This window comes from Lissotriton vulgaris, unplaced genomic scaffold, assembly GCF_964263255.1.
Source record: "Lissotriton vulgaris unplaced genomic scaffold, aLisVul1.2 SCAFFOLD_1895, whole genome shotgun sequence".
Lineage (NCBI taxonomy): Eukaryota > Metazoa > Chordata > Amphibia > Caudata > Salamandridae > Lissotriton > Lissotriton vulgaris.
Window position 1 is genome coordinate 332,521 of NW_028242147.1, and position 14,980 is coordinate 347,500.

General features: G+C 49.8%; 1 protein-coding gene across 1 annotated transcript in view; it reads right to left on the bottom strand.

The window, feature by feature from the left end:
- Positions 1-14,980, bottom strand: part of LOC147669039 (verrucotoxin subunit beta-like) — a 127,850-nt gene that overhangs the window by 50,943 nt on the left and 61,927 nt on the right. Inside the window, exon 3 of the mRNA XM_086948267.1 lies at positions 4,637-6,646. Within this exon, the coding sequence (XP_086804393.1) occupies positions 4,637-6,646 (2,010 nt within the window). The remainder of the gene's footprint in view (positions 1-4,636; positions 6,647-14,980) is intronic.

The window sequence follows — 14,980 nt, forward strand, 5'->3', positions numbered from 1 at the left end:
TTCCTTACTTTATTCAAGATATCTCTATTCTTAGTCATAAAAAAGTCCTGCATCCTATTACAGTCCTCAGGATCTATCACTAGGCCTGATCTTTAGTTCGGCTTAACTCTTTAAGCACCTTAAAGACCCCCTTTTGTGGATTACTGGCTGGCTGCTTTAGTAGCCACAATAGCTCTTTTATGGGCATCCAACCCTCCTTAATACTTCCTCCGAGCCTCCGGCTCATAATGCTTACAACATTTCCTTTCACACTGGTGCAGCTCCTGCTTCCCCTCTCGAAGCGCGGGGGTGTACCGGGGGCACACAACTCAATCTCTTACTCTTTCCCTACGGGCTGGAGCCACCCTGTCTATGGCATCCTAGATCCTACTTAAAAACTGCACTCCTTCTTGGCCATATCCTCAGCTCTTCTAGGTGGGTTTATTTCATCCCTCAAGGCCTCCTCTAAATGGGTTTTATCTATTATTGACCAATTACGCACTGTACACCACACTGACAGACAACAAACAAGCTGAGGTTGCAAGGGGATTGTACACCTAATTTGATAATGATATGACCAGCCGCATTGCTCCATCTCTATTAAGCTGGCCAACTGCTGCATGGCCTTTGTCATGGGTCTGAGGCTTAACAAGTTGTTCTAAACCTAACATTTCCATCCCTACTCCAAACCTAGCTATGGTGACTGGGGGGGTCCCTTGGGATAACATCCCACCAAAGATGAATTCCCCCCCCACCACTACTATCTGATTATATCCGGAGCACACATCACTCTAACTCAAGAATTAGCTGGTTAGAAAGGGGGGGTTGCCCAAGTGGGCGATAAACTATCACAATAACACCACAACTAGCCTTCAGATCGACTTTTACCCCCATCTATACTTTTGTCGGCCACTGTCTCTGAACTAGATGTTTCTCAATGCCTCCCCTCCACCTCTTTTCCCACCCTGCCGACTTTGCACAAGGATGTGGTAATTCAGTTTCAGGGATGCTACAATATCATCTATCTCCTCCTCCTGCAGCAGGGAAAAAAATTACAAGCCATGTTTGTGGAGGGAACGACTATTCAACAACAGCGTACTTAACCCTTTCCCTGAACCAACATTCTTAATGGTAGAGTCCAGCTTCCCTGGCCCTGTTTCCCATCACCAAGCCCCGATCATGATGGACCAGTCCACCTCTCGGTTTCTCTTTCCTGGGATAGAACGGACCAACCTCACCACCGGAAGTTTTATCTGCTCTTAACCTCCCCACCACCCCACTAGATAACAAATGTGCCGTTGCCTCCACTCTAAGCTGCTTCAACTCCTCTGCCGAGTACATCAAATGGGCTTGCATTAGGCGAGCCTTTGGCACGCCCGCTGCACGTCTGCTCCAACCTGGTTATGTAGCCACTCCCCCTCTTGCCCACCAACCAGCTCTGCTCAGCAGCAGCTGACCCCAAAGAGACTGCACCATTTACTGATGTTAAACAAAAAGCTGCAGAGAACAGAAGAGCTATAAAGATGCCAACTTAGGAGAAAAAATACAGGGAAGATAAGACAAGTATAAAAGCAGATCTAAAAGCACATTTCAGATCCTAGCAACAAATATCTTTGAATACACATCACAAACGCTCTGGTGAGTTTGCTGTCCAGGGTGATGCCTGTATTTCTGGGGTGGTCAGTCAGGGTTGGTGATGGCCTGAGTTCCATGGCCCACCAAAGGCATTCCAGGGGGAGCTATTTTTGCCGAAAATCAGACCCTCTACTTTGTCTGTGGTGAGCTTCAGGCAGTTGTCCATCATCTAAATGGCAACTCTTGTCATGCAGTTCTGGAAGTTGTTTGTGGTGTTGGTGGAGTCTTCTAAGAGGGAGAAGATGAGTTGCATGTCATCGGCGTAGGATATGATTTCATGAAATGGCAGGGTCTGTGATGCAAATGTTCTTAAGTAAAAATCCCTTTTATGGGTTGGAAAATTCTTTTCACTAACAAAATAACTTTTTTTTATGGTTTCTCAATTTCAAAAAGGAGAAATCATGTAAAGGAGTTCCCCCATTCTCTTTCCAAGTTTTATCCTCTTTCCAAGTCTGAAAATATTTTACTGATAGCTTATGATTCCAATTTATTTCACAAACCATTGATGAGCTAAGAACCCTCGGGTTTAGGGTAGTAACTAGTTTCCAAAGGGGAAGCAGTGCCCTAAGGAGCCTTTTCACTTTTGGAATCATATTGGCAACCTCATGGGGTTGAAGATTTCCAACACTGAAGATTTTTTTCTCTCAGTGCAGCACTGGCTCCTTTAATGAAGGAGTCATTGAGATAGTGTGTTCTGTCCCTTGCAGGCCACCATCCATGAGATTACAGGCAAATCAGATGGTTGCAAATTGGCACCTGCCTAATGAAGATAATAAGGTAGGTCGTTCGACAGCTCTGGGTGATTCAGTATTCTGTGAACAAACTGAACACTACATAAGTTGGTTTATACAATACTATTTCAGTCTCAAAATATTTGTGGCGAATATATGACATCCTTTTGCAAATAAAATAAAGATACTTCAGGACCTTAACTTTCATAACGAGATGGTTATCAATTATATTCACTCCTTTTTTGCAGTTCTTCCTCGTGGTAAGCATTTAAATCTGCATAAGGCATAGTAACACAAAATCTATGCTCTTTGGACACAACCTTGGTAAATAATGAAGTTCGTCTGCTATTTGCAAAGCTTTTGGCCAAGTTGTGCTTATTATCTGCAATTTATCAAGCCACCCAGTGAATACTTTTGTTTTTTTTCTACTTGCCACCCTACTGGTGAAATACTGTTTACTATCTGTTATTTAACCAGCAGTCAGGAAAATAATTAGATGTGTTTGATATTTGCCTGTCTAATGGCCAAATCACAAATAACATCTGGTGTTTTGACAGCAGCCAGGTAATGAGTGAATGTCTTTGTTGTTTGTTTGACTGCTGGTCAAATAGTACATACATTCTGCTAATTAGTGAGTGGGCAGGTAAACAGTGAATGTTCCTGGTTATTTGCATGGCTGCTGGCTAGAGAGTGCTTAATGTATACTATTTAGCCAGCAGCCGGTTAAAAAGTGGCACGCTTGCAGGCTGAACAGTACAAATCTCTATTAATGAGGAAGCGGTTGGGGAAATAGCAAGGTTTTCCCACTATTTTCAAGGCTGCCAGCCAAAGAGTGAATCATTTCTGCTACTTAGCCAGCGGGCAATCAAATTGCACAGAAAATGTGCTGTTTTGCAAGTGGCCAGCTAAATTGTTGCTACCTAATGTTTGGTTTACATAACCGGCGTCACTGCTAAGGTTAATTGAACTATCTGGGTAAATTGAACGGCTGAATCAGCTATTTGACCATCAATTGACTTAGAGAGTTAGTCATATCCTGCATCACCCACCACCTCTGGACACAGACTGGAGTCCAAGTATGAGGTTGGAGAGCAGGTACAATGTGGAACGATCAAGACACCAAAAGGGAGTAAGAGGTGGTTTGTGCTTGTGAATGACAACATTATATGCAGAGACTGCCCTGGACAGTGAGATGGAAGAAGCCAAGAGAATTCCAAAACCATACACATCACAGTGAACACAGGCTGAGGAAATCAGAGGGCACAGATTGTATAGGAGTGTAGGTGAAACCAAACAAAAGACTGTCAGAGAGATTAGGACATTGAAAAGACCTTAAAGGAGGACCAAAGGCTGGTGACGGCAGAGGCTGACAGACGCCTACAAAGGAAGAACAGAGACTCAAACAGGAACAAAGAACTCACAGCTATCAGTTATATGCATCATGCATTAGCATGCTAAGGACCATTCCTGTGGCAGTCGCCTAACAATTCCACCACATCTTTCTTCCCCCCACGTACTCCTACTGTAGTCACCAAGTGCACCTAACATACAGAGAAACCTGTCGCTTGTATCTGGCAACTGGCTTGCTAGTTCAGAATGCCTGCTGTTTAGTTGGTGACAACATATAGTTAGGTTTCTTCAATAAATGGTACTTTAATCTCTGCTATTTTGTCAGTATCCTGGTATATATTAAACCTTCTTTGTATGAGTACATTATCTTTGCTATCTAGTCAGTGGCTGGGTGAATAGTGAAGCTTATTGGCAGCCAGCGAAATACTACATGATCTCTGCTGTCTAGTTGGCGGCCGGGTGAATGTTGAACTTTCTTTGCTGTTTGCACAGCCTCCAGTCAAATACTACATAATCTCCAGTATTTAGTCAGCAGGCAGGTGAATAATGAAACCTACTACCTATGTATAGAGCAGCCGGTCAAATAGTGCATAATCTTGGCTATTTATCCAGCAGCCATCTAAATAGCAGCATACATTCCCTATTTACCCGGTAGCTCGGTAAATAGCCTCTTCCTTCTCTTTATTCTCTATTTGTGAATGTGTGCTAGTAAGTGAAAAAAATACATCAAATTGGAAAGCCAGTGAATTCATTATTACTGGTTCTGTCTTTGACGTTTCATCAGAGAAAACTGTGCTGAGGCAATGTGTTTGCTTGTGTTTAAATTGCAGGTACACTGTGCTAAAGAATCTCTGTATAGGGCAACGTGCCTGATTGTGTGAACAGTGCACATTGTGCATCTGAGGTATGTGAAGTGAGTCATGTGTAGAACAGTTACTTACCCCCATCTCTTTTCAAGACATACTCCTCACTCGCGGCGCTGCTTCCAGCGTTGCCACAGATTGAGGAAACTCGGAATCTGTAGGATGATTCGGGGTTCACTCCCTCGATAGTGCAGGTCTCGACCTTCTGTGCAGTTAGTTGCTCCTTCCATGTCTTTGTATCTGTAGATTCCTCTGTGAATTCCACCTTGTAGGCACTTATTTTGGTGCCAGCACCAATGGTGCCAGGCTCCCTCCAGGTGAGGGTGATGCCTCCGGGTCCAGCCTGCAGGCCTGTCACCTTCTCAGGTGGGCTGCATGGAAGGGTCTTGATCCTGTGGGTGGGTTGACTTGGTAAGGTGACCCATCGAGTACACACTGCTAATTGTCTGAACTGGTACAGGCAGTTAGGACCCAGACCCGTCACTGTGACCCTATCACTGGTGTTGTCTCCTTCAACGCTGCTCCAGACATCTTCACTCCTGGTCCTGTACTCAACACGATAGTTCAATATTGGATCTGTTCCACCAGGCAGCGCTGCACAGGTGACCAGCACACCGTCATGAGAAATTTGACTTATCTTAGGGGTGTCAGGGCGTGGGGGGTGAAAGGCTTTGTCTTTTAGAACCCCATGTTCATACAAGTAAATCGAAATTCCTGGATTACTGGAATCAGAAACTGAGGACACAACAAACTGGATCTTCTTGTCTGAGGCATTGAGCCTGGTAAACTCCATGAACTCGTTCACGCGGTCTCTAGATCTTTGGTTCACATTGATATCGTTAAACCACTCTCCAGAGGTTGGGCGGGTGGGTCCCTTCAACAGTTTTGTTGCAAGACAGTAATTTAATTCTGATAGAAACGGTTCCTCTTCTCCTAGTGAAGTGAACATGAGTGAGATCACAAGCTCCACTCTGAGGTCACGTAACACTTGGTTCATTCTCAACTTAGAAGGTACAACTTTCACTGCTTTTGACTCTGTTAACAAGTCCATATATCCACTAACGAAGTTTACCTCATTCTGTTTCGATTTCAGAAATTCGGAAAGTTGTGTGGTACTAAATGGTGATTTTTCTTTTGCAGTTAAAATGTCCACCAGTGCACATTCCTCTTCTCCGCCTCCTCGAACAGCCGGTAGGATTCTAGCGAGCTCTGCTTGGAAGGCCATTCTATACTGTCTGCACAGCTTCTTGAATTTTTCGATTCTGTTCCTGATGTCAGGGAAGTGTACCGCGGCCGGCTGGGTGAGCATGTCATTGCACTCCATGTCCAACTCATGTAGCTCCTCCATGGCAGCTTGAGCATCTTCAATCAGCTGAGAACTGATGCTGCGCACGAGCTGAGATGCCCTGGAGTCCAGCTTGCTCAGTGGATACAGCCAGACCATTGAAGGTATTGCATGCTCGCCATTTGCACCTAGGAGTGATGGGAGGCTTTTATAGATATTAATGGCCTCTTCATAAGTCGAAGGGTTGTTTGTTAAAGCAAAATCCCCATAAAACGTGCAGCTGAACTTTTCAAATGTATGCTTGTCATCCTGTGATATGGTAAGGGCTCCTTTTCCCCCAATTTCAACCTTTGGTATTATGCTAACGGCAAGCTTTAATTCCCCATGAATGTTCTTTATTTCCTCAGACGAGGACACTTCTCGATCGAACACAAAAAACGCCTGCACCCCGTAAAGCACAGCAGTGACCACATGGGTTGCCATATTGTGGTCAAATATTTCTGGATAAGAGATATTGTCTCGTCCTAAATGTGTCATGGTCAGTTGTTCAAACCTGGTTGTGGTTGAATATTGTAGGGTCACTCTCGCCTGTTTCTTGGAAGTCTTTGTCTTCGTTAAATATTTTGCTGCTCCTTCCACCTCAACCATCCCCCCCAGGAAACTTGCTTTAAGGGAGGCAGAGATATTGAGGGCAGAGGCTTTGTCTTCAATGCGGTCTTTGGCAAGGATTTGAAAATGTGTTTTTGGTTGCTGGATGACACACACATCTTTTTCTATGGTCTTCTTATCCCATAAAGTAACACCTGAAATAACAAGAACATGTCATTTAAACAAGGCTGCAATAGAACTATGATTTTACAACATATTGCACACTTTTAGGCTGAAAACCCACTGATTAGAGTACTCAAATCTTCCTTGAAGATTTGATCAATATTGGCACAAGTTTGACTCTGTGGTGTAACATTAGACTTTTAAGGCATAGGTTCATTAACATTGATACAACCTGACTAGTAAGATGGGATACCTTCGATCAAACTCCAAAAGTGGTTTGCACCAAGTAAGACCCTAACCATAGGAGCAACTTCAGCTAGGAACCTGTGTCTGGAAGTGAAGTTGCATCTTCAACATATTCCAGCAGACAAATCTCCGGAAGTGACCTCATACGTGCCCAAAGACGCAAAGTACTCCTCCTTAACATCATGCCATCTCTACAAGGCGCAAGAGGTCACAAAGACACAAACTACCTCTGTTCTTAGACCCAACCACCATGCAATGCACGGAGGTGCAGTAGAAGTAAGTCACTCATAAAATGTTAGAAAATAATGCTACAGCATTCCTTCATAGGGTTTATTTTTTCTTGAAACCACCAATAAATCAGTAAAGGAGCCTTTTACTGGGGGGTGACCCCAGGTCACCCCCCACACCGCACGGCTCCTCGTATCTGACCGAGTCTCTGCCCTCTGCACCGCCGCGGCTGAGGGCTCGCCCCCGGTATCCGGTGACTGTTTCCCCCTGTGCTCTTCTGCTGTGTTTTTCACCCTGTGCTTTATTGCTGTGTTTTCATTTTGTAATTTATCATTTTGTATTTTGTTTTTCTATTGCCTTCTCAGGCGTTCCTTTCGCCCCTGCCATCTGTGCCCCCACCCCACCCAAGATGCAAACGCAATAGATATTGCAGCTGGTATTGGACAAACACTCACAATTAAACTCCTCAAAAATGGTTTACCAGCCAGAGGAGGTAAAGTAATATTTGTGATACAGGCACACGAAGATTTCCAAAGAGGTGTTCTATTCATGGGTTACATTCCCAGCAGCAAATCCAACAGCAAAACCTTTTCATTATTAAATACAATAAGAAGTCCCAGCAGTTTACATTTCGTTTCAGGCAATTGAAATTCTCCTTACCTACCAGGAACATATTTTCTGGTTTAAATGCGCTCTACACCACTCAAGAAGAACAAGACTCAAGTTCAAGTTCAGGAATTTATATAGCGCACTACTCACCCAGAGGGTCTCAAGGCGCTTGGGGATGGGGTTCATTATTTATCGAAAAGCCAGGTTTTAAGTTATTTTCTGAAGGAGATGTGGTTCTGTGTAAGGCGGAGGTGGGTGGGGAGTGAGTTCCAGGTCTTGGCAGCCAAGTAGGAGAAGGATCTACCTCCCATGGTGGATCTTTGGATGCGCGGAATTGCGGCGAGGCCTTGATCGGAGGATCTTAATTGGCGGGTGGGTGTGTAGAAGGATAGTCGAGTGTTGAGGCATTCGGGCCCTAGCTTGTAGAGGGCCTTGTGTGCGTGGGTGAGGAGACGGAATGTTATTCTCTTGTTGACGGGGAGCCAGTGGAGGTCTTTCAGGTAGCCGGTAATGTGATTTTGGCGAGGGATGTCCAAAATGAGTCTCGCTGATGCGTTTTGGATACATTGGAGTTTTTTCAGTAATTTGGCTGTAATTCCGGCGTAGAGGGTGTTTCCGTAGTCCAGTCGACTCTTGACTAGTGCGTGGGTGACAGTTTTTCTTGTCTCAGAGGGGATCCAACGGAAGATTTTTTTGAGCATACGAAGTACATTGAAGCAGGAGGACGAGACGGCGTTGACTTGTCTGGTCATCGAGAGTGAGGAATCTAGGATGAAGCCCAGGTTGCGTGCGTGATCTTTGGGTGTGGGTGCTGTGCCCAGAGCCGAAGGCCACCATGAGTCGTCCCAGGCAGAGGGGGATGATCCTAGGATGAGCACCTCCGTTTTGTCTGAGTTAAGTTTTAGGCGGCTGGTTTTCATCCATTCGGCAACTTCTTTCATACCTTCGTGAAGATTGGTTTTTGGCGGAGTTAGGGTCTTTGGTGAGGGAAAGGATCAGCTGGGTGTCGTCAGCGTAGGAGATGATGTTAAGGTTGTGTTGACGCGCGATGGATGCGAGTGGACTCATGTAAACGTTGAAGAGGGTGGGACTGAGTGATGATCCTTGTGGTACACCGCAAATGACTTCGGTAGCCTCTGATTTGAATGGGGGAAGTCGTACTCTCTGGGTTCTTCCGGCGAGGAAGGAGACGATCCAGTCCAACCCTTTTCCTTGTATTCCGATATTGTTGAGGCGTTGTATGAGGGTGCTATGACAGACTGTGTCGAAGGCGGCGGAGAGGTCGAGTAGGATGAGGGCCACTGTTTCTCCGTTGTCCAGTAGTGTTCGGATGTCGTCTGTGGCTGCGATGAGGGCGGTTTCGGTGCTGTGTTTGGCTCGAAAGCCGTTCTGTGAGGGATCGAGGGAGTTGTTGGCTTCAAGGAAGGCGGCGAGTTGGCTATTGACGGCTTTCTCGATGACTTTAGCCGGTAAAGGGAGGAGGGATATTGGGCGGTAGTTTTTGAGTTCAGAGGGGTCTGCTGTGGGTTTCTTCAGGAGGGCGCTGACTTCGGCATGTTTCCAACTTTCTGGGAAGGTAGCCGAGTTGAAGGAACAATTGATAACATTACGGAGGTGGGGTGCGATGATGGAGTCTGCTTTGTTGAAGATGTGGTGAGGACATGGGTCGGTTGGTGAGCCAGAGTGGATGGAATTCATAAGGCGGATGGTGTCTTCGGTGGTGATTGGGTTCCAGGCGTTGAGATTGTTGGAGGGCGGTATAGGTCCTGAGGGGGGTGGGTAGGATTGTTCGTTGGTATTGTTTTCGAAGCTGTTATGTATGTCGGAAATTTTGTTGTAGAAGAAGGAGGATAACGAATCGCAGAGGTCTTGGGAGGGGGTGATGTCGTTTGAGGCTGCGGTGGGGTTGGTAAATTCTTTGACGATATTGAATAGTTCCTTGCTGTTATGGGCATTGTTGTCGAGTCGATTCTTGAAAGCTGATTTCTTGGTGGATCGAATCAGCTGGTGGTGTTTGCGGGTGGCTGCCTTGAAGGTGGTCATGTTGTCGGTGGTTGGGTTTTTTCTCCATGTTTTCTCGAGAGTACGGCAAAGTTTCTTGGATTTTTTAAGGTCTTCGTTGAACCAGGGGGCCTTTTTGCTGTCTTGTTTGGTGTGATGGTTTTTCAAGGGTGCTAATTCGTCAGCGCTGTGAGTGATCCATTGTTTGAATTTGATGGCAGCTTGGTTAGGGTCAGATGGGAGGGCGGGTGGGTTTTGGTTGAGCGATGTGAGGAGTTGGTCGGTGGTGATTTTGTTCCATTTTCTTCGGGGAATAGGTTGTGGGAGGTTGTGGGTCGAGGTGGTTTTGTAGCTGAAGTGAACACAACTGTGGTCCGTCCAATGGAGAGCTGTGGTGCGATCGAAGGAGATGTGTTTGCTGGAAGTGAAGATTGGGTCTTCACCCGCGCACTTCGCCTTAAATGGCGACCGTGCGAACGCGCAGCGGTCACGCGCAGCGGGCGCGCCGATTGTGCGCCGAAGGCGCGCCAAAGGTAAGCCCGTCTACGCCCGTCCGCGCCTGGACCGCGCCCAGTGCCAGGACCCCTGGCCCACGAGGACCCCGACCGACCCGCAGGACGTACTCAGCCGCCACCCTCAACGCACTCAACACCGGCCGACGTCCAGAGTGCCACCAAGCCACACCACGTCACTCCCACGGACCCTTCAGCTGCCACGCCTGCAAGTTCACCTGCATCCGGACCTGCCTCGCACCAGCACCCACCAAGCCGAACACCAGCAGCACCCACCTCAAGTGCATCCTGCTCAACACCCGCTCCGTCCACAGACATGCCATCGAACTCTGGAACCTCCTCGACACCACAGCTCCAGACGTTGCCTTCCTCACGGAGACCTGGATGAACGCCTCTTCAGCTCCCGACATCGCCATCGCCATCCCAGAGGGCTACAAGATCGTCCGGAGGGACCGAAACGCCAACCAGATGGGAGGAGGCATCGCCATCATCCACAGGAGCACCATCCGTCTCACGACCAGCACCGACAACTCCCTGACCACCGCCGAACACCTGCATTTCCAGATCCACACCAACCCGAACACCACCCTCAGAGGCACCCTGATCTACCGACCCCCTGGACGACGCACACAATTCAGCGAGGACATCGCCGACCTCGTCAGCCCACATGCCCTCCCCTCCGCTGACTACATCCTCCTGGGAGACCTCAACTTCCATCTGGAGAACAACAACGACCGCAACACCAGCACCCTGCTCGACAACCTCGCCAACCTGGGACTCAAGCAACTGGTGTCCACCCCCACACACCTCGCCGGACACACACTCAACGCTGTCTTCTCATCCAGCAAGGACATCGACTTCAGCCACGCCACAGAGCTTCAATGGACGGACCACAGCTGCGTCCACTTCACCTTCAAGAAAACAACGACCCACCACCACCAGCAACACGCCGCCCGCAGAAGCTGGAACAAGATCACAGCAGACCAGCTCGCCACCTCCCTGAGCCAGCACCCTCCTGCCAGCTCAGCGAACCCCAGCCAGGCCGCCGACAACCTCACGAAGTGGATCAGCAACTGCGCGGACGAACTCGCCCCACTGAGGACCCCGCCCAGCAGACCCGGCAGCAAGAAAGCCCCATGGTTCACCGACGAACTCAAGAGCTCCAAGAAGAACTGCCGAGCCCTCGAGAAAGTCTGGAGAAGGGAACCGACACCGGACAACAGGACCTCCTTCAAACTTGCCACCCGGAAACACCACCAGCTGATCCGCGCCGCCAAGAAAACAGCATTCAAGGACCGGTTGGACAACAACGCACACAACTGCAAGGAACTCTTCAACATCGTGAAAGAGCTTTCCAACCCCAGCGCAGGAAACAACGACATCACCCCATCGCAAGACCTCTGCAACTCCCTCGCTTCATACTTCCACAACAAGATCGCGGACATACACAACAGCTTCGACAACCAACCAACGCACACCATGACCGAACAACCACCCCCCACCACCACCCTCCACGCCTGGACCCCGATCAGCACCGAAGACACCATCCGCACAATGAACTCCATCCACTCCGGATCACCGACCGACCCCTGCCCTCACCACGTCTTCAACAAGGCCGACGCTGTCATCGCACCCCACCTGCGGGACATCATCAACACCTCCGTCGACACCGCCACCTTCCCTGAGAGCTGGAAACACGCCGAACTCAGCGCTCTACTCAAGAAACCAACAGCGGACCCCACCGACCTCAAGAATTACCGCCCCATCTCGCTCCTCCCATTTCCAGCCAAAGTCATCGAGAAAACCGTCAACAAGCAGATGGCCGCTTTCCTCGAGACGAACGGATCCCTCGACCCCTCACAGTCCGGCTTCCGAGCCAACCACAGCACCGAGACCGCCCTCATCGCCGCCACCGATGACATCCGAGCCCTGATGGACAACGGAGAAACAGCGGCCCTCATCCTCCTAGACCTCTCCGCGGCATTCGACACGGTCTGCCACCGCACCCTAGTACGGCGCCTCAGCAACGTCGGAATCCAGGACAAGGCGCTGGAATGGATCATCTCCTTCCTCGACGGAAGAACACAGAGAGTCCGATTACCACCGTACAAGTCAGAGGCCACCGAAGTCATCTGCGGCGTCCCCCAAGGATCATCTCTGAGCCCCACCCTCTTCAACGTCTACATGAGCCCCCTCGCGGCCATCGTACGCAAACACAACCTCAGCATAATCTCCTACGCCGACGACACCCAGCTGATCCTCTCCCTGACCAACGACCCCGCCGCCGCCAGAGCCAACCTACACGAAGGGATGAAAGAGGTAGCCGAGTGGATGACGACCAGCCGCCTGAAACTGAACTCGGACAAGACGGAGGTCCTCATCCTGGGCTCCTCTCCCTCCGCCTGGGACGACTCCTGGTGGCCTCCCGCCCTGGGCACCGCACCCAAACCGACAGACCATGCACGCAACCTGGGCTTCATCCTGGACTCCTCCCTCTCCATGACCAGGCAAGTCAACAACGTCTCCTCGGCATGCTTCAACATCCTACGCATGCTACGGAAGATCTTCTGGTGGATCCCCACCGAGACCAAGAAGACCGTCACCCAGGCCCTCGTCACCAGCCGACTGGACTACGGCAACGCCCTCTACGCCGGTACCACCGCCAAGCTCCAGAAGAGACTCCAGCGGATCCAGAACGCCTCAGCCAGACTCATCCTCGACATCCCACGAACCAGCCACATCTCCGGACATCTGAGAGACCTTCACTGGCTCCCCGTCAACAAAAGAATCACCTTCCGCCTCCTCACCCACGCACACAAAGCCCTACACGACCAAGGCCCGAGCTACCTCAACAGCCGAGTCAACTTCTACGCTTCCAAACGCCATCTCCGATCAGCCAACCACGCCCTCGCCGCCGTCCCCCGCATCCGAAGAGCGACTACAGGAGGAAGGTCCTTCTCCTACCTGGCCGCCAAGACCTGGAACTCCCTCCCTCCCGACCTGCGCCTGACCCAAGACCACCTCTCCTTCAGGAAGAAGCTGAAGACCTGGCTGTTCGAGCAGTAGCGGCTCCCCCCACCCCCCCCCCCCCAGCGACTTGAGACCCTACGGGTATGTAGCGCGCTTTATAAGTGTCACTGATTGATTGATTGATTGATTGATTGGGTCTAGCGTATGTCCGGCTATGTGGGTGGGGGTGTCGACAAGTTGTTTGAGTCCGAGATTGGCAAGGTTATCCAGTAGGGTGGTGGTGTTGCTGTCGTTATTCTTTTCCATGTGGTAGTTGAGGTCTCCTAGTAGGATGTAGTTCTCGGAGGCGAGGGCATGTGGACTGATGAAGTCAGTGATGTCCTCGCTGAATTGTTTACGTGTTCCTGGAGGCCTGTAGATGAGGGTGCCTCTGAGTGTGGTTCTGGGGTCAGTGTGGACCTGGAAGTGGAGGTGTTCGGCGGTGGAAAGATTAGCGTCGGAGCTGGTCGTGATTTTGACGGTGTTTTTATGGACGATGGCGATGCCTCCTCCTGTTTGGACGGGGCGGTCTTTACGGATGATCTTGTAATTGTCCGGGATGGCTATGGCGATGTCGGGTGTTGATGATGCATTCATCCATGTTTCAGTGAGGAAGGCGACGTCTGGTGATATAACGTCAAGTAGATCCCAGAGTTTGGTGGCGTGTCTGTGGACCGAGCGGGTGTTCAGCAGGATGCACTTCAGGTGGTTAGGGTCGGGCCTGTGTTTGGGGTTAGTGGTTGTGGTAAGGGTCTTGACGCTGGTGAATTTGCAGGAGTGGCATGCGAAGGGCCCATGAGTACGTCCTGGGGCAGCTTCGAAGCATTGGGGAGTACGTCCGGGGTTAAGGGCTAGGAGGGTGGCTGCATCATACTTGATGCGGCCAGACCTGGCTGTTCGAGCAGTAGCGGCTCCCCCCCCCCCCCCCCCCAGCGACTTGAGACCCTACGGGTATGTAGCGCGCTTTATAAGTGTCACTGATTGATTGATTGATTGATTGATTGGGTCTAGCGTATGTCCGGCTATGTGGGTGGGGGTGTCGACAAGTTGTTTGAGTCCGAGATTGGCAAGGTTATCCAGTAGGGTGGTGGTGTTGCTGTCGTTATTCTTTTCCATGTGGTAGTTGAGGTCTCCTAGTAGGATGTAGTTCTCGGAGGCGAGGGCATGTGGACTGATGAAGTCAGTGATGTCCTCGCTGAATTGTTTACGTGTTCCTGGAGGCCTGTAGATGAGGGTGCCTCTGAGTGTGGTTCTGGGGTCAGTGTGGACCTGGAAGTGGAGGTGTTCGGCGGTGGAAAGATTAGCGTCGGAGCTGGTCGTGATTTTGACGGTGTTTTTATGGACGATGGCGATGCCTCCTCCTGTTTGGACGGGGCGGTCTTTACGGATGATCTTGTAATTGTCCGGGATGGCTATGGCGATGTCGGGTGTTGATGATGCATTCATCCATGTTTCAGTGAGGAAGGCGACGTCTGGTGATATAACGTCAAGTAGATCCCAGAGTTTGGTGGCGTGTCTGTGGACCGAGCGGGTGTTCAGCAGGATGCACTTCAGGTGGTTAGGGTCGGGCCTGTGTTTGGGGTTAGTGGTTGTGGTAAGGGTCTTGACGCTGGTGAATTTGCAGGAGTGGCATGCGAAGGGCCCATGAGTACGTCCTGGGGCAGCTTCGAAGCATTGGGGAGTACGTCCGGGGTTAAGGGCTAGGAGGGTGGCTGCATCATACTTGATGCGGCCAGAGTGCGGTTTGCGGGGGCCAGGGGG